The sequence below is a fragment of the Pempheris klunzingeri genome, chromosome 15, assembly GCF_042242105.1.
Source record: "Pempheris klunzingeri isolate RE-2024b chromosome 15, fPemKlu1.hap1, whole genome shotgun sequence".
NCBI lineage: Eukaryota > Metazoa > Chordata > Actinopteri > Acropomatiformes > Pempheridae > Pempheris > Pempheris klunzingeri.
The window spans coordinates 5,938,267-5,962,175 of NC_092026.1; the positions used below are offsets into that span (position 1 = coordinate 5,938,267).

The window sequence follows — 23,909 nt, forward strand, 5'->3', positions numbered from 1 at the left end:
ATTATTTGCATAAAGTAAAAAATATCTATATTTATGCCCTTCCCCTTCTTCTCATGTTGCATGCTAATGTTGTGCTACCTGCTATCCCACAATCCCTTGGAAAAAGACTTGCCTCCCATTGAAATTGAATAGGAGCAGAGATTTCGTTGTGCTGTGTTGCACTGAGTGTGTTTTTACTGTAGGGGCCAGAAGCAAAGATGGAAAAAGACGTTCATCTTCTGCATTTAGGGACTTTGACGTGCACTGCTCAGATTTTTTATCAAATATTGCAACTTAGTTGACCCCAAATACGTAGGATTTTGAAGAATCCCCAGAGTTATGTAACACAACTCTGTAGTCCTACCACAACGCCAGTGAAGACAGCTAGCATTGGGAACCTTAAATAATTTCATCGCCTGTTAATTTTGGCCTGATTCACTTCAACAAACGCGCTTATATACATCACAGGCAAGTGCATACAAGAGACCTGTAGCACTCCCTAAAATCCTCATGCAAGTTATATGCAAGTTGCCAACTGACACTGACTTGTGAAACAAGACACTGCTGCCTTTTGCGATCGGCGTGCTAGTGCTGCTCACAAATCGCTTTATGGAAACAAGCCCCTTGTTGGAAAAGTGAATGCTATGATTGATTGATTTACATTCCAGTAGTGTGTGTAGCATCCTCGTCAGCAGCTTTGGTTGATGTTTATCCCAGCGTGACACCAGAGCAGCACATGAGCTAACCAGACAAGCGTTTGTGCTGACCGTAGACTGTATATATAGATGGATGACTTTACAGCTCCCCAGTGAAGCTTAAACATCTTGATCGCCCTTCTGGTGGACGGCTGCAGTTCAGGTCATAGTACATGTCAAATTATTTGTTCCCAAAGATGGTTTCTGCCATGTGAGGTATGTTCTTATCACACTGACTTTTTCTGATCACTGGTTTTAATAAGTCATGAATCGTCATGATTGACAGCCAACTCTACCCCCTGATTGGCTCAGATGGGAGTAATGATGTCACTTGCGTAGGATGGCAGCGGTTGTAATCAGGATATTTTGGCTTCATTTTACCAGGAAACAACGGGTGCTGACCAGAATGACGGGGGGCTCTTGTGCCTGCCTTGCCCTGCACTCCCCACCCATGTGCACACTCCTGGTTAACTATCCTTTAAAAGCACCTTTAGTCTCACCTCCCAAACACATTATTATGGTATTTCACCAAATGTGACCACTGACAGTAGACAGCTGCAGGCCTAATTTACCTCTAGGTATTATCTGTCCTATAGCCAACTGTGGTCCCTGCACTAAACTGATATGTCATATATTCCGTCCTAATATTTAATGCCACAGTAGACAACTATGTCTCCGAGCATTACACTGCAGACTGACACAAGTCATCTGCATGCCATGATGAAGGCAGCAGCATCAGCATCAGCAGCCTGTAGTTGTGAGAGGCAGCTCGCAGCAGAGGGGCGGGGAGGGGAGGGGGCGCAGCCGGAGCTCACATTCATTAACGACCACCGACAACCGGGAAGCCTCCTCCGGTAGCATCACAGCGCGCACCGACACACGGCCGGGGAAGATGGTCGCGGTGCAGACGTCCCCCAACTCGGCTCCGTCGGCGGAGTGGATCTGCTGCCTGGATAAAAGGTGGGTGAATACACGCTCCCACAGACACTTCCACGCCGCGCATCCCCGCATACAGAGATCATTGTGTTTCGTTTCATTCACGCCAACGTGATTAATCGCAACCGGCGATCGCTGCGTGTGCAGCGCGTGAGTGTGCAATATTGGCGTGATACGCCTTGTTTTAGCGTACTAGAGGTTACTGTCATCTTCAGTGACTGTGCACCCCTCATCCAGTGATGGCCAAGGCTGCAGCGAATAACAATAAACACCCTCTTTTTTTTAATTCCTGTTTTTGTGGCTGCTCGGTCGAAAAGGCGTTGGTGGCTTCGAGGTTCACCGGGCTGTGATAGGTGGCTCATTAGGCTCACATGGCTCATGTCTGTCTGCTTCAATCAAACAGCCATACATTTTTAAAATACTACCGTGGCGTGTATGTTGGTGGTTTCCTCGAAATGGGGTTTAGAGGCAGGTCAGTGTATTGTTTTTTTTTTTTTTTTTCTTTCTTTCTTTTTTTGCCACAATGCAGCATGTGAGGCTGTATGTGTCTGGTGTGACTGGACAGGTTAGAATAATAGAACTGAACAGTTAGTTTACAGTGCATTTATTAACAGCCCCATTCATGATCCAGAGACATTTAAGAAACCTTTTAGTCCATACTGTTTGTGTCCAGCCAACATCACAGGTCTGATGCTGCAAGCACACTGTGCCAAAAGAGCATGGCATCCAAGGCAGAGGGCTTAAATAAATAAATAAGATGAAATGGCAGCTATGCACTAATTGCTGTTGATGATAAACTTCACGCCCCAAACAAACATGATATATTAGACTTGTGTCCCTCAGCTCGTACACACACTCACACACCCACACACACACACACACACACACACACACACACTGTAGACACCTCACCATGACACATCCTCACGTTACCATGGGCAACCTGAAGCTACCATCTTGTCTTCCTCACCTGTGATAAGACTAGATGCATGATCCTAATACAGTGTGCTGGTGTAGAGTGTAGGGCTGCTGATTATTGTCTTAATTAACTTTCTGGTCTATAAAATGTTAGAAAATACTGAAAAAGAGTCCGGGGGGGATATCTAGACATTGGTTTTTTTGTTTATTTTTTACCAACCAACGGTCCAGAGAACAAATATTTACTTTTTAGAAGCTGGAACCACTACATTTTTGGCAATTTTGCCCAAATTCATTTTCTGTTGATTGAGTAATTGATTGGTTGTAATAGGTTCAGCGTCAGTTGAGTTTAATTCGTTGTTAATTTGTTATTATATGTGGAAAACGGGGTGAAATATAATATAATATCATTGTGAGAGGGGTGTGATCCAATCCAAAATGAATCCAAAATGTTTACAATTGTCGTCCACTCTGGCATTTATGATTTAAAAAAATCCACCGAACGGCACGATACACTGAATATGTCAAACTACAACTAAATGCAGCTGATGTGCAGTAGAAGTGGGTGTCAGCAAGGACTTCCTGGGTCATAAGATTAGACGGGATCTTATTGTAGAGCACTCAGTGCTCCTCAGCTATGCACCTCCTTATTCAATCAATATCCAGCAGTGTGTGTGTGTGTGTGTGTGTGTGTGTGTGTGTGTTTGAGAGCTTTCATCTACAGTAAGTGTTGATGTGAGCAAGTGAAGAGTGAGAGGCGGTGAGAGGGGGAAGGTAACAGAGAGACAGAGGTTAAGATATGACTGTCTTTAATATATCCATCCAAAGACATTTATTGCCAGTGAGTGTGAAGTATGTGAGATAAGATCAGATTTGTTTTGTTCAGTGTTGCCTCAGGCGGGTAATAGACGGCACAGTCAACAGACACAGCACCGGTCCAAATGCCAGTTGAGGTTTAATGTCCCTCTGCTGCAGAAAACTTGAAGTACAGAACATTGTGACCAGTTCACACATTTTCAGATGGCGTTGAAAACAATAGGTCCAAGACGACAGCCATTTCCAAGAGAGAAATGTCCTCTAAGTTAATCCTATTGCCTCACACATACACTATGTATGTTAATTCACAAATATCTCACGGCTGGATGAGTAATTTTATGAGTAATAGATCGTAAGCAGAACTGTGTTTATGCTGATTAACAGTCAGTGTTTTTAACGGGATCTCAGGTTGTCTGCGGTGATGCAGAGCTGTGTACATACAAGTCAAGAGTCTCTCTGCTACAGTAACGTATTAATCTGCCAGCTCGGGAAATCTGTTTGTGTCGAGGTTGACATTTTGGTTGGCTGCCACAAATCAACCTATGATTTATTTGTCTGGAAACAGTGTTTTTTTCCCAGATGGATGTTTCCTAAAACAATCTGCAGAACCTTCTGGTGTCTCTCGATTTTTCCCTTCAGTGTGTCATGCCAGTCGATTTTTAAATCTTGCGTGTGTGTGTGTGTGTGTGTAGCCATTACTTGTGGTTGAAAGCTGAGATCTCTGCTGACATGAACAGTGGGGGGAAACGGCTGAGGAAAGGAAGAAGTCAAAGAAGAGAGAGAAAAGGGGGATGGAGGGAGAGTGTGATAAGGTGAAACCCTCTCAGGTCACATCCGTCTCACACCAACGGGGGAGGCAGATTCCTCTGGACAGGCAGGGAGCGAGCAAGTGCAGGACAACGGAAAAGAGAAAGGACGAGCGAACAAGGATTTAACCAGGGGATTATAACTGACAGATCTTAACAGTTTCACTGTAGACGGATAGGTGAAGGGTGATGCCGGTATTACCCATTCAACCCTGCAGAATTGACCTCCCTGTCTCTCCCTGTAGCGGTTGTGTGGGAGTCCACCTGTCTAAACCATTAACCCAGCCTACACTGGGATATGACGCTGTGTCGGAGGACCGTGGGCCAATACACGGGCGGTGGGAGGATGATGGGAGGATGAGTCAGACAAAAAAAAAGGGAGAAAAAGACAGAGAGAAAGAAGAGACCTGCCTGTAATTGCCCTGAGCTTGTGGCAGATGTTGTAGGACTGGAAGATGTGTTGTGCAGTGCAGCCCTGAAGGCTAAGTCTGTGTTTATCTGGGAGTACAGTCTCGGGTACGGAGGACAATCTACTACAGCTCGAGGACACAAATATATGTGTGTTTATCTCTGTATGTACATGTGCGTGTGTTTAAAAGGGAGTCATAGCTGCCTGTGAGCTTTCAAAGCAGAAATAAAGGGATAATAATGGGAGGGTAGTGAGTGCAGGTTTGTTCATGGTGGGACTTAATGGGTGGGGAGCAACATGAATGAGCCAGTAATGGAGAGGAGAAAATGGGTAGGTTTTTTTTTTTAAAGAAGCTGGTCATTTATTCTTTTCCATCCTGTCTATCATGTTCCTGAGAGAAGCAGGCAAGTCTTGAGAGAGGAGAGAAATGGATGGAGATTAGGGAAATGTTTAGTGGAGGCAGACAAAGAAGAAAGAGCTGGGAGCGAGGAAGAGGAAGGAGATGAAGGAGGAGAGGGGATAGACAGCCTCTCGCCTGTGGAAGAAGAGGCCTACAGTGCATTAGCTATTCTGTATGAACACGCACGCATGCACGCGCGTGCACACACACACGCACACACACACACACACACACACACACACACACACACACACACACACACACACACACACACACACACACACACACACACACACACACACACACACACACACACACACACACACACACACACACACACACACACACACACACACATGCAAGGATGAGTCACTAGCAAAGCAAAATAAGTGAATGAATGGGGCTAACTGCAGTGTGTGTTACTCTGAGACGTCTTGGCTCTAGTTTTTCACCACCACATCGCAGAACAGAATGTTTAAGCTCTCAGATCAAACTTGTGTGATCTTTTGTCTGTGCGCCCTTGTAGATGTCCAACAATGACGTGCTTGTGTGTGTGTGCATACGTGTGTGCGTGCGTGTGTGCTTGGATTTAAGCGTATTAGAAATAGCAGCAGTACAAATGAGATCTTACATCAACACCCTGTGGGGGGTCGGAGCTGAGAGAAGTAACGCCTGCAGCTCTCTACTGTTATCACTAAGACACCAGGCCGAACAATGGGGCAGCGTACTCACACACACTCGCACACAGATGCATAGACAACACTAAAACAATGCCAACTGCCTTTTATCTTTAAGGACAAGACCACAGATTTTTCATGTTTCGGTACATTAACTGTTAATTGCAAATATTTAACATCACTGCAATCCACTTTCCAAAACATACTGAGGGCCTTTGATTGATTTCTTTTACACTCCATGCAGAAATGGACCCGCTTGAGAAGGATAATCCATCACATTGAACATCATGCAGTTAATAATTTTGTTGAGATTAATTTTGCTGTAATTGGCCAAAACATAAAACACTGGCACGGACTTTTAACAGCTAACGTTACATCTAATAAATGATCTTTTTGTGCACAGGCCCTCGGAGCGCTCAGGAGAGGATGTGGACATTATTCTGACCAGACTGAGAGAGGTGAAAGCCTTCCAGAGGTTCCCACCTCCGCTCTTACTGCAGATCTGTGCCTGTGCCTTCTATGAATGCCTGGAGAAAGGCATCACGTGTATGTACATGCACAAACACACACACACACACACACACACACAAATGTGTCAGATTAAGAAATAGTACGGTTGTGGTTTTGTGTACGACGCCCGTATATGCTGATAACGTTGTCAGGCGCAGACTAGCTCTCTAAAGCTAAGCATCATTATACAGTAGGCTATATACAGTAAACAGTTTGTAAATATATGACGCTCATGCTGCAGAAGATCCTTTTGCTGTTTCTTAAGACTGGTGTAAGTATAATACATTGGAATGCAAAATATTGCCATCACTTCAATTCAACTGTGCACAGCTCTGTGCACACTGATTATTCAAGCCTTTTTTTCATGAAGGACATGGATGCACATTTAATCACAGTTATGTAGAAGCGCTAGTGTGACTACAACTAATTATTATTACATTATGGATTTTCATCTGTGAATTTTATTGCAAATATAATAATAATGATAATTTTGTCTATAAAGTGTCAGAACATTTTGAAAATGACAATTTCCCAGAGGATATTCAATAGGTATTGACACTTATATCTGAGAGGCTGGAACCAGTGAATATCTGATAAATGTTTGATAAATGACTCACAAAATAGTTTTTTTGATTAAGTTATTGATAAACAAACCAATAATTAACCTACTATCATTTATTTATTCAAATTTACAGTGAGCATATCTTTTTTTTTTAAGGATAAAAATGATGATGAGGAGGATTCATAGTGCAGTTTCTCTGGGAGCAAACCAGTGTAAAAGTCAGCTGGACAAATGTTTCTTCTTAACAACAGTGATTTGATATTAGGGAATGGTGGCATGTGTTGTTATGAATGCGTGGATCTGTTGTATTTCCACTATGTGAATCTCTATCTGTATCTACACTGTTTAATGTATGTTACTGTTGACAGTGTTTCGACAGGGAGACATAGGCACCAGCTGGTACGCCGTCCTGTCTGGTTCTCTGGATGTCAAAGTGTCAGAAACTGCCAACCACCAGGTAAGAGCAGATTCAAGTTCATGAAATTGAGTTCAAGTCAGACTGGAGCTTCATATATAATCGGTCGCTTAGTTTCACATGTGCTGCTGCTGTGCGTGTGCTCGCTGTTTTTCTGTAAATCATTTGAATCGCAAATGAATGAATGAATGAATAATAAATTAATACGGGGTGTCTTCGTTAATTATGCGTTATTTTTCACGGCCGCCAGTTTCCTACTCCCTCTTGTTCTATTTTTATCATCACCTTCTCTGTCAAGATCCGGGCTGGTCTACAAGTGCTCCTCATGTTAGGGAGCTGGTCCTGCACGACTCTCCTCAATGCTGACATTGTTCTAGTACATTAGCTCATGTCTCCCTGCTTAAATATGCCAGAGCAAAGCTGCCACGGCACAGAAAACAAGTCCTCTGAGAAGTGTGCTTTCTGCTACGTTGTTCCCTTCATGCCAGAGTGTGGAAATACTGCTATACTGTACATATAGAGGAGAAGAATGGCGTGTGGGAGAAGAGAGAGAGAGGATTTGTTCCGAGTTAAGGACAGAGATAAGAAGCCCTTCCATTGAGAGACGTCCTTTTTATGCATATAGCCCTAAAGTAGCATTGGTGGCCTAGTTTCTGTGGCTATATTTGAGATGTCAGTTTGGACAGCTGAAAAGGTTTCCATAGCATGCAGAATATTTGTCTAAATCAGTGAACACTGTGGGTTTGTGTGTGCTTGTGCTTGTGCTTGTGTTTACTTGCCCGTAGCCTGTCCAATCATATTCAGCACCCAGAGATATTTTCCTTACAGGAGACTTGGTTTACCATTCCCTCATATTTGAATGTATTTGCATTAATCACCATATATTAATCTGTCTGCTCTTCATGTCTATCCATTTTCATTAAACAAACCTTTGGATACATCTTTTTGCTACTGCTGTGTAGAGGCTAGAGCAACAACGAATAGTCGATTAATCAATTAGTTGATCAACTATTTTGATAACTGATTAATCCTAATTTCTTAGGAGAAAATCAAACATCCTCTTGTTTTAGCTTCCAAAATGTGAATTTTCTTTCTCTAACATTGTAGTGAATTGAGTGTTTTGGGCTGTCGGTCCAACAGTTGTTTTATAACGACCAAACGATTAATCGAATCTAATCACCAGATTGGTTTATTATGAAAATAATGTTAGCAGTCCTAATAGTGTCACAGTTGAACATGTGCTTATGGCATTTTGCCATAAGCACATGGATCATTACTCCTGTGTGCTGAGGCTCTTTGAATTCAAACGTGTTGGCTCCCACATGTTTGTTCTCTAACAAGCAGCAGCTTAAATGGATATGTTGTGTTGGTGTGCAGGATGCAGTCACCATCTGCACACTGGGGATCGGGACAGCGTTCGGGGAGTCCATCCTGGACAACACACCGCGCCACGCTACCATTGTCAGCAAAGAGACCAGTGAGCTGCTCCGCATCGAGCAGAGGGAGTTCAAGAGCCTCTGGGAGGTGAGAGACTTAAAACTGTATGAGCTGCTGTGCTGTATGTAGCTGTGAATATGGGGCTTGATTAAGCATGAACTCCATCTTGGTCGTGTACCTAAAGGTTTCCATCTGGGAAAAGTTTCCCTATTGAGACTGTAACAACCTTCCATTGTAATTGTGCCTTTAACCACAAGAGGGCCGTCCACCATAACAGTGCCTCCTGTTCCACCTATTAGACACACGCCTCAGGTGTCACTCAACAATAAGCTGATAAAGGCATAAAGACCGAGAGAGGAGTGTATGTACAGTACACGCCTGTGGGTGCTTGTGTAGTACTGGATGTCTATTGTTTTAACAGGCTGATGTGGCTTAGTGCAGCTTTTACAGTACAAAGGATGATGCACCAATGCAACGCACAGAGGGCTTTATATTGGTTAAGGGCTGGAAATGTGGTGGGAATCAAAGTGATAAGTGCAGGGATCCCCTGGCTCTTTTTTTATTGTCTGCCTGACATGCACATTGCACCAAATTATTAGTCCATGCAGCACCATGAATAAAACAGCAGTGTGCTTAGGTTTCCTCCTCTGCTCGGTACCTACTGACTGATTTATTTTTGATCGTATTGAAAGGTTAGATAGTATCCTAAGGTGATCTGGTGACGATGGCTTTATCTGCTGATTAAATACCATGTTATACATATATGGATGCAGAATAGTTAAATTAAATTAAAAATGTAGTTAATTAAAAATTTTGTTAAGTTCTGCCTTTTTCACAGCAAGTATTTTGACAGGTCACTGCAGGAAACGCACATGTGTAATTAATAAAATGAATATAAAACAGCTCCATTCCTGTAAGCTTCCACTCCAGTAATTAACATCATTACTGATACATGTGCTTTTCCTGTTATGACAAGTCAAAACGAGGAGACAAACTTGCATATTGAGATTAAAATATAAATATTTTCTAAATATATGACAGAGTGCTCTGTCTCTGAGGAAAAGGCCATTGCAGTAGGTAAGGGTATTGATTGCTAATATTGGGTATATTGAAGATATAAATTCCATCAATAAAACACCAAAAAGGGGCAAAAGACAAATAAACTGTTGCACTGAATGACTTAGATAACTCATGTCCACTGCAAACAGAAACTGTATCACACAAAGTGGAAGAATCAGCAGAGAGTAACATGGCTTTGGCCTAGACAGAGGTCTCCTCTCTGAGAGTTGGCATTGTGGTGGCCTCTCTGTGGGCCTCCTTGTTTAAGTGACCCCCTCCATTCACTCGGTCGCTTTCAGAGAGGAAGTCCTGGCAGAGCAGTGGACGGGTTTTCTGTGGCTTCACAGTCAGCGCCCAAAGACTTCAAGTGTCTGCTCTGTTGTTGGTCTTATGTTTCTTCAAGCCTAAATGGTCCCATTTTCTTTGAGATTTTAAGTTGATTTGGTTTTTCTCTTAACAGATCATTGCTTTCATGCACATAATTGGACATTTTATTTCTAATTGTAGGAATTGGTTGAGTGTCTTGCTCATGATTGCTTCTCTTGGGTCTAAAGTACATGTGCATTTAGGGGTGCCCTACTCCACTTTTACTTATTTAGTGATGCAAAGTAAGGCACAAGATGCAAAATGGCTGTATTTAGTCTCTTAATTAATAATGGGTGTATTTGAGGTGTAACATTTTATCTCCTATTCCCTTTAAAAGCAAGTGCGTTACTAATTAAGTGGCAGATTCCAGCAAGTCGGAGAAGCAAACGGCAGTGTAGGCAGGTTCACAGCGTGCCAATGTAGGCGCATCTTAACATCCGAATAATATGTTTTAAATAGCAGGAAAATACTGCACCATTGACCAGATTTTTGTTGTTCAGTGGCTCTCCTGCTTTCTGCTGCCTCAAGATAGCAATGCACCAACAATGTGCGTGACCACAAGTCATTTGAAGGCCAATATGCTCAAGTACATTTGCAACTTATACAACTTGGGCGTTAAAAATGACACGTGTAGGTCGGAAAACAAGCAATGACACTTGCTGTGCGCTGCTTTTCTCAGAAACTGATATGACTGTGTAGTATAGTGTATAAGATAAATGCCGTTATGATGGCGTTTCTGCTCTCATCAGTACAAAACACTATCATTATCTATTCATAGGAATGATTGATGAAAAAAATAGTGTCAACCTCTTCAGTATTATCATAAACAGAACGTGGGTTTACTGAAACATGATCTCTCCGTTTTGTGATGCAGGAACATATAAAAGTGAGATAAGATAATAATTGGTTATTAAAGCATGTGTCCCATCTTATTATCGGGCATGTAGTGTGTTTGCTTGTCAACTAAGTGCACTCAGTCTCCCTCTCTGCCATCTATTTTAGGAAAGTGGACATAAAGCAGAAAACATAGCCCGGGGTTGTCTTCTTTTGAATCTCATTCAGCTCGTAGTAAAAGGATCTTTGTGTTTTGTGTTTGTGTGCACGGACTAATTTGTGTGCATGTGCTTCTGTGTGGTGACGACTAGAAAGCTACAGGATGAATGCTGTCATGTGTTTCATGAAAGGATGAAAGAAGAAAAGCGCTGCTCCATAATTCTAACACTGAGTGAGAGTTAGATGAATAAACATGGCGTAAATGTAAAACAGCTTGCTGAACGCGTAAACATAGAGTTTATCAGACTGCGGTTGGTTGGTTGGTTGGACTGGACAGTGGCAGGCTGGTAATGTAAGTCTTCCACACTTTGTTTTTCAATTCTCATTTACTCCTGTGTCCCTTTCACCTGCTCTACTTTCCCCTTGCCCACTTCCTGTCTCCTCTTTTAGCCATGTTGTGCCTTTTGCCAGCCTCCTTTCGTTTCCCTTCCTCCCTCCCTCCCTCATTCTCCATCCTCAGAGTAGCTCGGCCATACAGAGACTCAGATCACCGTGGTAACCTGCGAGAGGAAGTGGTTTGGTTCTTGGCTCGATTGGAGTGAGAGAGGGAGAGCGAGAGACACTGGGGCGACTGTGTGTGTGTGAAAGACTCAGAGAGAGAGAGAGAGAGAAAAAGAGAGAAAGAAAGGAGGAGAGGAGCTTGTTTTGAGCAGGATGCTATCCGGTGGCTTGTGTGTGAGTTGTAAAGGAGCAGAGGGCAGCTCTCTGGGGTTTCAATCCCTGCAACGTTAGGGAGCTGAGTGTGTTACCTCAGGTGAGTCCCACTCCTCCACTGTAACACTGTGTAGTCTGTGGTGTGCACTGTAATATTTACTTTTGTTGTCTGTTCTTAATGTGAAACTGAAACCCCCAGAAATTGTTTTGCAGTTTTTATCCTCGTTGTGTGTGTCTGTGTCTGTCCGTGTGTGTGTGTGTGTGTGTGTGTGTGTGTGTGTGTGTCCGCACACTATCCCGGCAGTCATCAGAAAGCATAGGTTGGCTGGTAGTGACCTTGCAGAGGCTCAAAATTACCTGCTGTGTGTATTTCAGCGTCTCTGCTATAGAAATGCTAAAAAAGTACATCTTTCGTAACAGCTGTAAGAACAGCATCTGTACACATGCAGCAGCTTTGGCTGCTCTCATTAACCCTGTTTTGAATGCTGTGTGTGTGTGTTATATAATGTTAGTTGTTCTGCATGTAAATGATCTTGGTTGCACAAAGGGCTTTGTTTTGAGGGCCACTTGCAGTGTGTGTGTTTTGAAAGTAACACTCTGTGTGTGTGTGTGTGTGTGTGTGTGTGTGTGTGTGTGTGTGTGTGTGTGTGTGTGTGTGTGTGTGTGTGTGTGTGTGTGTGTGTGTGTGTGTGTGTGTGTGTGTGTGTGTGTGTGTGTGTGTGTGTGTGTGTGTTAGAGAAACCGAAAGAATTGTACTGGGTCTTCATGCTCAATAGATGATAATGTCTTATGAATGATGTATCATGATGATAGAGGTGTAAATGTTTTCAAGACTGACATCAGTTCTGATGTGTGTGTTTTGTCTTGTAGAAGTATCGCCAGGGCTTGGCTGGACTGTTGGCCCCTCCTTATGGAGCTATGGAGAGTGGATCCAACAATGACAGTGAGAGTACACACACACACACACACGCACACACACACACACACACACACACACACACACACACACACACACACACACACACACACACACACACACACACACACACACACACACACCAGAATGAAAGAAACACTGTAAATGTTGCTAATATGGTTAATTATGGGACCTGAGCATGTTTAGTTGTTACAGAAAACAACAAAGAGAGTAACATAACATTGTGAAACAGGACAGAATGAGTAGGTTGTATTTGGATAAATGTTAATGTAGTATAATATTATAACTTGAAAAAAGGAGCATTTTATTTTTATTCTTATTGAATAAGGTTTATGTTGCATATTTGTCATTCTAACGTACTCTTGCATCTTGAAAAGTACCTGCATCCTGTAAAAATCTTCAATTCAGCCTGCTTGACTACAGTTTTTCCTCCTCAGGACTCGCAGACAAAGACAACATGAACTCGGACTCTGCAAACAAAGCTCACAACAAGGTAAAGACTCAGCCCAGCTCAGGCTTGGAACCCAAAGGTCTGTCTTGGATTCGTGTAGGAATTGAAAAAAACAACAATGTCAACACATGGCAACTCGATCCTTTAAATAAACTCTGCCAGCACGTTTTGGAGAGCTGTGCCTGTCCTCACGGCAAACACAGCGTGAATGAACCAAACTCATGACCAGTTCACTGTGGCAGAAAGAGTTGTGTTGGATTCCTCTACGCCTCACCACTTGTGTCAGGATGTCTGTGTGGACAGTGCATGGAGGGTTGAGCAAAAATGCACCAAGCATTATGGTCTCATATGTTTGAAAGAGCTGGCCAGTGGATGAATGGTTCTGACGTGTGGCAAAATGCTGCAGTTATTGTTTGAAATCAAAAGCTACTTAATTATTTACAGAAAAACAAAAACACCATTCTGTAGAGCTCACTGAGAACATAGTAAACGGGACCGCAGTGTCATAAAATTGTGCCCTGCTGCATACTTTCATGTCTGTGAATGAACCAGATTGTCAGAGTGAATTTTGGAGGTGGGTGTGTGCGTGTGTGTGTGTTCTGATAAGGGACAAGTGATGACTCACAGCTGTGATCCTCTGTAGTTATGCTAATGCTAACTAATGCATGCACGTAGAAGAAAGATCCCATCTGCCCAATTAGCCTGCCTTGCTTTGTTGTTTTCTACAGCAGCTGTGTGTGTGTATACACATCTGCCCCTTTCCTCTGTTTCTAAGGTGCAGGTGTGATCTGTATGGGATGTTTTTTTTTTTTGTTTGTTTTTTTTTTGTCTTTTTGCTTGTATGTACTGTGTGGTTTGTGTACTGTGCATTAACTGCAGTTTGCAATGCACACATTCATGTACTGAACATCCCTTGCAGAATGTCAATCAAAACCAAATTAATTTATTGCTTTTATAATAAAATAAAAAATATTATTATTTCTTTTTTTCTATCTTATCTTTCAACTGCCCCTTAGAAACAGCTGTTTAACCTGGTAATATTAGTTAGCCTGGGTACTAAGATCAGTGCCATAATACTAGTTAGTTTGCAGTGTCAATATTGCAGTGAGGTTTGTGGCACTTCTCTTTCTTTCTTTTTTTTTCTTGTTTCTCCTGCCTTTACTCTGTATAAAGGTTACAGCCTGGAGTCAGCACAAGTACTGACTCTTGGATTACAGTTAACAGTCAGTTCACCAAACTACCCCGGTGTTCCTGTGTGGTCTGCAGATTCCTTCAGAGAAGCTGCAGAGGGCGGGGAAGGTTCTCCGCAACGCCATCCTGTCCAGAGCCCCACACATGATTCGAGACAGGAAGTACCATCTCAAGACATACAGGTAAGAGAGTGTTTGTCTACAATTCCAGCTGTGTGTTTACACAGAGTTATGCATGCATACAGCATTAGGAAAATGTATGTGTGTCTCTTGCAGACAATGCTGTGTAGGCACAGAGCTGGTGGATTGGCTGGTGCTGCAGAGTGCCTGTGTTCTCACACGGTCCCATGCTGTTGGGATGTGGCAGTCACTGCTAGAAGAAGGGGTGCTCAACCACGGTAACTAAAACTGTGGCTTTCTTCACTGCTTTCTCATCATAGAGCGTGCTGTGTAGAATTCTTTTCTGCACTGCACAATTGTCATAACACACAGTCAGTTCCCAAACCTTGTCGAAGCAAAGTGTTGTGAATCTGAAAGATCAATCAATGCGTGGAGATCCATTACAAATTTTGAAGCTGGAGCAGAAAATATAGATTTGAGAACTTCAAAGAGGAAATGATGTTTCTGAGATAAGAAAACAACTGTGACTGCTGAAAATCACTCCACCAGTGTACACCTGTGTTTTTTTGACCATGTGTGCTTGCCTGCTCTTCAGTGGACCAGGAGCTGGGTTTCCAGGACAAGTACCTGTTCTACCGTTTTCTCGATGATGAGGAGGAGGACACGCCGTTGCCTAGTGAGGAGGAGAAGCGGGAGAGTGAGGAAGAGCTGCCAGAGACCATCCTCTTCCTGGCGCAGATTGGCCCTGACGCACTGCTGCGCATGATCCTCAGGAAATCGTCAGTAACAATCAATAATATTGCATGAATTTACGTTACACTAGCATGTTATATTTTCAATCCACAGTAATATCAGGTGAAATAATATAAATATTACTTAGCATTAGGACGTGCCATTATTAATAGTACTGCAGTGTAATAAGAAGTGAAGTGCGTGCATGAAATCTTCATGGTGAGTTCATTGTGACTAACCTCTGTGTGCGTCTGCAGGCCTGGTCAGAGGACAGGGGATGACCTAGAGATCATCTACGATGAGCTGCTTCACATCAAGGCCTTAGCTCACCTCTCCAACACTGTGAGTCAGCTAGTCCACTTTTCTTTTAAAGGGACAGTACAGGTTTGCAAGAAGGCTGTTAATTAAACGGAACCACTTGCTACAGTCTTCTTGTTTTTAGACCAAAAAAAGCAAACCGTGGGCTTAAATGAACTTCTATTCTATTTCCCCCTCATCATCCTTTTGAACATGGAGCAAATATACAAATATAGATTTCAGCAAACTAAGAGTCTCATAAAGCAAAACTGTCCTTGTGCTGTCATGATGGACTATGTGGACTCCCGGGTCACTTTAAATAATCCTTAAAAACCCTGATCTGTGCATTTTATTGGTCTCACGTATTTCTGCAGTGCAGCTAAATCCAACTTGGCACCATTAAAAGAGTTCTTTGGTTTGCAGGTGAAGAGGGAACTGGCGAGCGTTGTGATCTTCGAGTCGCATGCAAAAGCTGGAACTGTGTGTGAGTGTCCATTTGTTCCGCAATACATTTTCCTTAATGTACACAGAGTACAGCTGGGGTCTTACAGTGTATCCCCCCCCCAAAATAAAATAAAATAAATAAATAGAAAAATCCAAAATCCCCTCCCCCAACACTCTCCATTTATGTCTTGGTTGACAACATAGTTCTATTCTTTGTCTTACTTTGATTTAGGGCAAAATCATGAAGTTTTGAAACTATAGTACCATAATTTGGGGGCTTCGTTGCATGTAAACAGGAAGTATAATGGTGGCTGCTATGGACTCAGTTACTGCAGTTTGCTGTGGATCTGTTGTTTTGTTTTTTTTGGCCTGTACTTTGCCTGCACCATTAAAAGTTTGCACACTGCCTATAGCTAATTCTGCAATATTCCCATGAATGTACGGACAACTGTCAATCACAATCACTGGATAGATTTTACCCTGCAGACAACTTAAAAATGGGATGATCCCTAGGGAAGTACTGCAGTTGTAAGGATTGTCTTTATTTTATGCTTTTTAAACGGATTTATGGACATTTATTCACATTGGAGATAATGATATCCTCCGGAAGTGTAAGTCCCGTCAATCCTGAACACACCGACACGATGCACATATTTTTAAATTCACCGAGTTATAAATCCAAGGAGGAGCATGAATTGCAAATTGCGACTCGCTCCTCATGTTTGCACCCCCTCCTCCCCTCTCAACTTTCCTGTGCCACCCCAGGGAGGCCGGTTGTACAGAATGTGTGTGTGTTAGTTATGTATGTGTGGGTAATATGTGCTGGTCCTCTTAATCTTCCAGTGTTCAACCAAGGAGAGGAGGGCACATCGTGGTACATCATCCAGAAGGGCTCCGTCAATGTGGTTATCTACGGCAAGGTGTGTGTGTGTGTGTGTGTGTGTGTGTGTGCGCGTGCGTGCTTGAATGCATTCATCCACCTACATGCTTATGTTTCATTGTTTGACACATGAGCATTGTTATAGTTTTCTGCTTCATTTGATGACATGTCATCTGCATGTAATGCATTAAAATGAGTGGCTGATTTATGTCTGTATGGAGCAGCGCAGCAGTGTCTGCGCTGTGGGGCTGGGGAACACCAGCAGTAGAGTTTGGCAAACTCTGCTCACCATGACTCATCGCTATGATTAAATGCTTAAGGGATTTAATGCACACACAGATGTACAGCCACTGTAATGGCACGTACACTGTACACACTCATGTGCGTGGACACATGTTGATCACACACGTACATACATGCTCTCCGCACACACAGACGAGTGCAGATGATTCATCCCAGTCCTGAGTGCTCCTGCTCCTTCCTGACTGTTCCTCAGGGCTTAAGATGACTAGTAAACTGTGTTTGTGTCTGAGTTCGTTTGTGTCTTGTAGCATCTTTTGGGTTTGCGTGTGCATTCATGCGTGTGTGTGTGTGTGTGTGTCTTAGGGTGTGGTGTGTACGCTCCACGAGGGCGATGACTTTGGGAAGTTGGCCCTGGTTACAGATTCACCTCGTGCTGCCTCCATCGTCCTGAGAGAGGACAACTGCCACTTCCTTCGTGTGGACAAGGAAGACTTCAACAGGATACTCAGGGTGGGCAGACAAGTGTTGTCACACTAGCACTATATTACAGCACTTCCTTTGGTCCAAACTGTTGCAAAGTCACTACTAGTCAAAAGTTTTAAGGATTTAATTGAACAGAATCTGAATTGGTTCACTTGGGCTGTCTGAAGCATCATTCTCTACTGCTGCCCAGGTGATGCTGCCTGACTGTGATGTATGTCTCCCTCCTCTGGCGGAAGAGCTGTGTTACATTTAAAAAGTTCTGAATATGACACAAAGAGATATTACTGTCTTTGTATGTGCATCTTGTTGTATTTTCAGGATGTGGAAGCCAACACTGTGCGTTTGAAAGAGCATGACCAAGCTGTGCTGGTGTTAGAGAAGAGTCCTCGCTCCTCCACCCTGGGAAGCATCAAGTATGTGTGAGGAGTCTTGAATGCATTCTTACAAGTGTGCAGTAAAATATATATCTCTCTCCCTCTCTCTCTCTCTCTCTCTCTCTCTCTCTCTCTCTCCCTCTCTCTCTCTCTCTCTGTCTGTCTTTGAAAAATTGCCTTGTGTTTAAAATGAACTCTACACATTGCCTTTGCAGGTACACTGTGATATCAGGAACCCCAGAGAAGATTCTTGAGCACTTCCTGGAGACCATGAGGATGGACATACATCACAGTGAACCAGGTAGCCAAAGAGAAAACACACTCACATGTATAATGCAAAATGAATATGTTATTAGGCATTTTAATGAATTTTGAATAGAGTGCAGACACTATATCAAATGCATTGTGATGAAAGAGGGAATATATATATATATACTAGATAAATTAGTGAATATACCTTTTGAAGCTCTTGATTCTTTTGTCCTCTATTCCTCTATTGTTGCTATCTGTTTTTCTCTGTGCCTTTTAGACCCAGCTGTGGATGATTTTGTCCTCATGCACTGTGTCTTCATGCCCAACAGCCAGCTGTGCCCTTTCCTCATGGCACAATATCCTTTTTGCTTTTACTCTCTCTGCGTTTATACACAGCATGTCCTTTACTTTATTCATACTGTCTGCAATACCCAGCTATCAGGAAGGCACCCTTACAAATTTAACTGTTGCTGGGATGTTATGTCGACAAGCCCGCTCAGAGGTGCATGGACATGTCTGTTGTTTGCTGCATACTATAACGGTGCCACTGACACACTGAAGCAGCAGTTGACCATCCAGCACTAATGAACTGCTCAGTGAGTGAACACCTCCCTTCACACCATAGTAACGGGTTGTAATCCCAGCCAAGAAGGTCTTTTCTTATTGTCTTAGTCATTATAGTGCAAGTGTTCAGCTACCGCTGATTATATTATATATGTTATTCATGCTGTGGGCCCACATGATTGGACACCAGTCTGCCTGTGTGCTTGCTACGTCAGAAATGTAAAATCTACACCTTTGTATTTATCTTTAACCTTGTGTGCACCTACCATGCGGCATCTCCGCCTGGCTCGGAGCAGGAGCGGTTGGAGTACGCGCTCAACAGTAAGAGGAGGGCCCTTATTCTGGCCCTGCGCTGGGCTAACGCACACACATACATGCTACAGGAGGAGCCTGCTGCAGTCTCGTTCCTCGAGGTGACCTAGATGCAACGTTTGTATATCAGTACATTTCACACCTTACACAGATTATATTCATGGTCTGAGTGTGGTCCTTCCCTGCTGTCTCCGTAGGAGCTGTATGGGAGTTTATCGAATGATTCTCGGATGTTGAGAGCTTTGAAAGACTTGGTTCCTGACCTGGAGAAAGTCGTCAAATTACAGTAAGCTTCCCAGCTCCTGCACATTAAACATTCAATGTGATGTTTTATGTACCAGCCACATTTACTGTCTTTTTTTAAAATTTGTTTCTACACTTTTTACATTGTGTAGTTCAGAAGAAGCCAAATCTACAAAAAAGGTATGTCCACACTATTGTTTTTAACAAAATGTTCTAGTATGTTTGACCTGTAAACTGCACCATGGTGATGTGGGTGCTGACCTGATCTGTCTCGTGTAATTGAACAGAAAACACTAATACGGCAGTTCAGCAATGGAGAGGAAAGACTGCAGAAGAAACAGCCCATTAGGAATCAAGATGATAGTAAGTTGGCCAGAATGTTTTTTTTTTTTTTTACTCTGCTAGTGCCGAGCACCCAAAAAATAGGATATTGTTCATTAGATTGCTATGAAATTTTAATATTCATGTCCTCAGAGGATGAATTTAATATTTTGGTGATCCCAGACCTTCCTGTAGTATCTGCGTCACATATAAAAGATGTTCACCAATGCTAATTATATTTTTGTCTGTGTGTCTAGTCCTGTTGAAGGTGTACTGCAGTGATCACACATACACTACTATCCGGGTCACAGTGGCAGGGACGGGAAGAGAAGTGATCGGTGCCGTGACCGACAAACTTGGCACCACTGATGAGCTCCTGCTGGTCCACCTCAGCTCTGCTGGAGGTAAGAATACAGACTGGGTTAGATGTGAAAGAGCAGCCTACAGACACATTATCAGTCATGTCAGTGGCTTCTTGTCCCGGACACAAGATGACCATTAACACCACATGTACTGTGTACAGAAAGGAGCAGCTATTTAAGTTGGCAAACATATCTGGGTGGTGATGAAAACTCAAACGCCCTCATTTCTATTACAGAAAAAGTACTCTTGAAGCCAAATGATGTGTCAGTGTTTTCTGGTATAAACATCAACGGGCGATTATTTGCCTGTCCTCGAGACCAGCTCAACAGTCTGGTAAGAGACGAATGCTTCCCGTTTACAGAGATGATGTGAAATCAGTTTAAAGTAATGGGATCATGTTATGTTGGTGATAAACATGGGGAGTATATATGTACGTATGGTTAAAGGGTATTATTACAATTGAATCTTTGACATATGACATCGTTTAAAAGCTACATGTGTAAAAAGTCTGTGTGAACTTCTACTTTTGTTACTTTATGTGTTTGAATGAATTTGCGTGAATGTGTGTATTTGTGTGTGTGTGTGTGCCTCAGACTCCTCTTCCAGACCAGGAGGGTCCCACTGCAGGCTCCATGTCAACGTTTGAGCTGATGAGCTCTAAGGACCTGGCTTACCAGATGACCATGTTTGACTGGGAGCTCTTCAGCTGTGTGCATGAGGTAGCAAACACACACTCACACCCACACGCACAAAAAACCTCAGGCCAGTATTGGTGGACTACGATCTGTTACAAGCATGTCCAGCGTTCCAAAGAGCCTTATTTTACACTTTGAAAAGAAGAGAGAAAAAAAGTCTAACCTTTCACAGCAAGTTGGCTTTTCCCAGGCCTTCATCCACACTGGCGCTACATCAGTGTTGATAAGAAAACCCCCCCGCAGGAGTAATGTTTGATAGATGCAAGGTGGCAGGACCTGTCTACTGGATTAACTCTAAACCTGCATCCCCCTAATGTCTGCTGCCTCATTCCCCCAGCATGAGCTGCTCTACCACACGTTTGGCCGGCAGAGCTTCAGGAGAACCACAGCTAATTTGGACCTATTCCTGCGGAGGTTCAACCAGGTTCAGCTGTGGGTGGTCACTGAGGTCTGCCTCTGTGCGCAGCTCAGCAAGAGAGTCCAGCTCCTCAAGAAGTTCATCAAGATAGCAGCTCAGTGAGTAGGACCTGCTGGGGACTGATGAAGAGTTTGTCATATACAGCTTGATTTTAGTTGTATTCACTCTACGTCTCGTGTGTGTGTGTGTATTTGTCTGTAGCTGTCGGGAGTTTAAGAACCTGAATTCATTCTTCGCCATCATCATGGGGATGAGCAATCCTGCTGTCAGCAGACTGAGCCAGACGTGGGAGGTAAACTTTAACAACCAACTAATCCACGCCTAGATCTTCAGTGAACCTCAGGCCTGAAGTACCACATTCATGTCTTCTGTTACTCAGATCTGCTGTTTTTCTGTCCTTGCAGAAACTCCCCACCAAGTTTAAGAAGTTCTATGCTGAGTTTGAGAGTATGATGGTGAGTTGCATGAAATTCCATTCGCCGTCATTGTATTGGGATAGCAGCAGAAAGCTATAGATGGATACATGAATTTATGTACTTTAGATACATGTCTAAAAATCCTCTAAAAAAACTACCATGGCTATACCTCTAGAGATAATTAAGAAAATATGGTTTTTGTAATGAGTTTGTTTGTTTGAATGTTTGATAACAGGACCCATCAAGGAACCACCGGTCCTACCGACTCACCGTCACCAAGCTGGAGCCACCAATCATCCCCTTCATGCCGCTCCTTCTCAAAGGTAAGACTCACTGTGGAGAACAGAGAGGACGCATCACAGACCCTCCAGTCACTGCATCACATGGGGATAGTTTAGGTTAACTTGAATTCATTTGTTTACAGATATGACATTTACACACGAGGGCAACAAGACCTTCATTGACAACATGGTCAATTTTGAGAAAATGGTGAGTTTCTGTGCATATTGAAGGGGCAAAGCATTCAGTTTTGTTCTTTATTTGTCATACTTCAATTCGCTAAACAGTCTCTTATGCTCTTATCTCTTCAGCGGATTATAGCTAACACAATTCGGCAAGTGAGGCACTGTAGAAGCCAACCGTTCAGTGAGTCTGCTTATTGCCGATCAGCAAGCTTTTACCTCATTCACGTGCCGGCTTTTCGCACATCTTACCAATCACATTGTTCTTCCGTTTCGATTCTTACTGCTTTAGATCCCGACATATGCCAACCCAACAAAAATCAAGCGGAGGTGCGGGGTTACGTTAGGAAGCTTTGTGTGATCGACAACCAGAGGGCGCTGACGCAGCTCTCCTACAGGGTGGAGCCTCGGCGGACATGAGCTCCAAATCTTCCACCACCATCGCCTTCTCTGTGACATTAGCATAAACACACACACACACACACACACACACACACACACACACACACACACACACACACACACCTGGATAAAATAACTCAGCACAACCGGTCGCTCAGTAGCAAATCACAGCAGTGACTTTAACACTATTATGGATCAAGGACTTATACTGTGCCATTAAAAGCCTCTTCTTCCTGGACAGACAGAAACTGTTCAGCTGCTCTATTGTTGCTGTGTCTCAGCCCCCAGGTGAGGGCTTTAACCGTACCAGTTGTTATTGTTTGGGACCTGTTAGATAGAACTGTAATGTATAGAACTGAAATCAATATCCCGCATGACTGAACTTCATAGGCTTTGTGTTCTATACAGTGGATTTCTATCGGAGTGTCCTGTAATGTTGTGCTACCCCAGATGAGCCCTAGTTTACAATATATTACTGTACCTGCCTGTAAAGCAAACCTTACTCTCCTGATGGTCCTACTCATAGACAGAAAACCCCATAAACCATAGTAACCTAGACTCTTCATTTTCCCTCTTGAATATACAGATAAATATAAAAGTACTTAATTACCTCATAATCTACATGATTATATCCAAGTCTTTTAAAATCTATGGTTTGATGTCCTTAAGGTAAATATCAGTGTCCCTTAACTACTCAGACACTTCAAAACTACTAAACAGAGTGTCAGTAGGTTTAAAAACCTAAAGGTATTGCGAATAGTGTTCAAATTTGCCGCGACAGTATTGCATTTTATTTTTGCATTGGAGTACAGTATTCTGAAGAATAGGAATTATTCCAGAAGTTGCTTTGTATGATCTGCTCTGAGGTCAGCCATATAATTAAACTGTACCCCGTTCATTTGGAAGCACTGACCCCTGATGTCTAAAAGCAACTTATAATCTGAGGGGGAATCTTATCTCTACCAGTCGTGATCAGTTCGTGTAATTTTATTTTTATATATGTGGGTGTAGATTTCGAGTGTTCTTGACAAGTGTCATTGATTTTTCTTTGATCTCAGGAGCTTTTGATGTGATGGTGTGTGTTGAGAACTGCCGTGAGGCTGCCTTTCTCCACAGCAGCCTGTAACTGTACTGTATGTGTGGTCTGCCTTGTAAATAAAAAATAGCTAATTTAACAGTGATCATGCCTTGATGACATTCTTCAGAATGTGTTTTTGACCCGCAGGCGGTTGTAGAAACTGAGGATACTGGTGCTTCTAGAATCCAGAGCAAAATATCAACTCCTGGACATGCTTGTTGTCGACTATTATTAGTTAAGCTTTTTATACTTTCCATCGATACGTACAACTTCTGCAATACATATGTTTGACATGCACAGTAAAGACTGGCTTCTGGCGCATTCCACTAATTCCAAAGTCCCTTTACTAGCTCCAAGGAGAACTACTCAGCCTGCGAAAATGGCTGCAAAAGGTCCCCTGTGGCTGTGGAGGTGGCTGTGTCACTCGAGTGACATCAGTAGGATGTTAGTTTTTTGGCAGAATTCCTGCTTTACAAATGGCAGTTTGAGAGATGTGACATTTTAATTAGACGCACCCCACCAGCTAAATCTCTACAAGCTA

General features: G+C 42.9%; 1 protein-coding gene across 1 annotated transcript; it reads left to right on the top strand.

Annotated features, from left to right (window-relative positions):
* Positions 1-1,566: 1,566 nt before the first annotated feature.
* On the top strand, positions 1,567-22,308 carry LOC139213963 (rap guanine nucleotide exchange factor 4-like). Its single transcript, XM_070844684.1, has 30 exons — positions 1,567-1,634; positions 6,040-6,182; positions 7,077-7,165; positions 8,501-8,647; positions 12,563-12,635; positions 13,067-13,122; positions 14,347-14,453; positions 14,547-14,668; positions 14,986-15,169; positions 15,380-15,464; positions 15,843-15,903; positions 16,707-16,783; positions 17,350-17,496; positions 17,788-17,882; positions 18,059-18,144; positions 18,373-18,451; positions 18,922-19,072; positions 19,169-19,257; positions 19,367-19,394; positions 19,502-19,577; positions 19,793-19,939; positions 20,134-20,231; positions 20,492-20,617; positions 20,931-21,109; positions 21,213-21,303; positions 21,416-21,466; positions 21,663-21,750; positions 21,852-21,916; positions 22,018-22,072; positions 22,181-22,308. Exons 1-30 carry the CDS (start codon positions 1,567-1,569, stop codon positions 22,306-22,308), a joined length of 2,991 nt encoding a protein of 996 aa, XP_070700785.1.
* The last annotated feature ends 1,601 nt before the right edge of the window (positions 22,309-23,909 follow it).

Coding starts and splice junctions, on each gene's coding strand:
- LOC139213963 (XM_070844684.1), top strand. CDS start 1,567: ATGGTCGCGGTGCAGACGTCCCCCAACTCGGCTCCGTCGGCGGAGTGG. Junction 1,635..6,039: donor ATCTGCTGCCTGGATAAAAG/GTGGGTGAATAC, acceptor TTTTGTGCACAG/GCCCTCGGAGCGCTCAGGAG. Junction 19,940..20,133: donor CCACCTCAGCTCTGCTGGAG/GTAAGAATACAG, acceptor TTTCTATTACAG/AAAAAGTACTCTTGAAGCCA.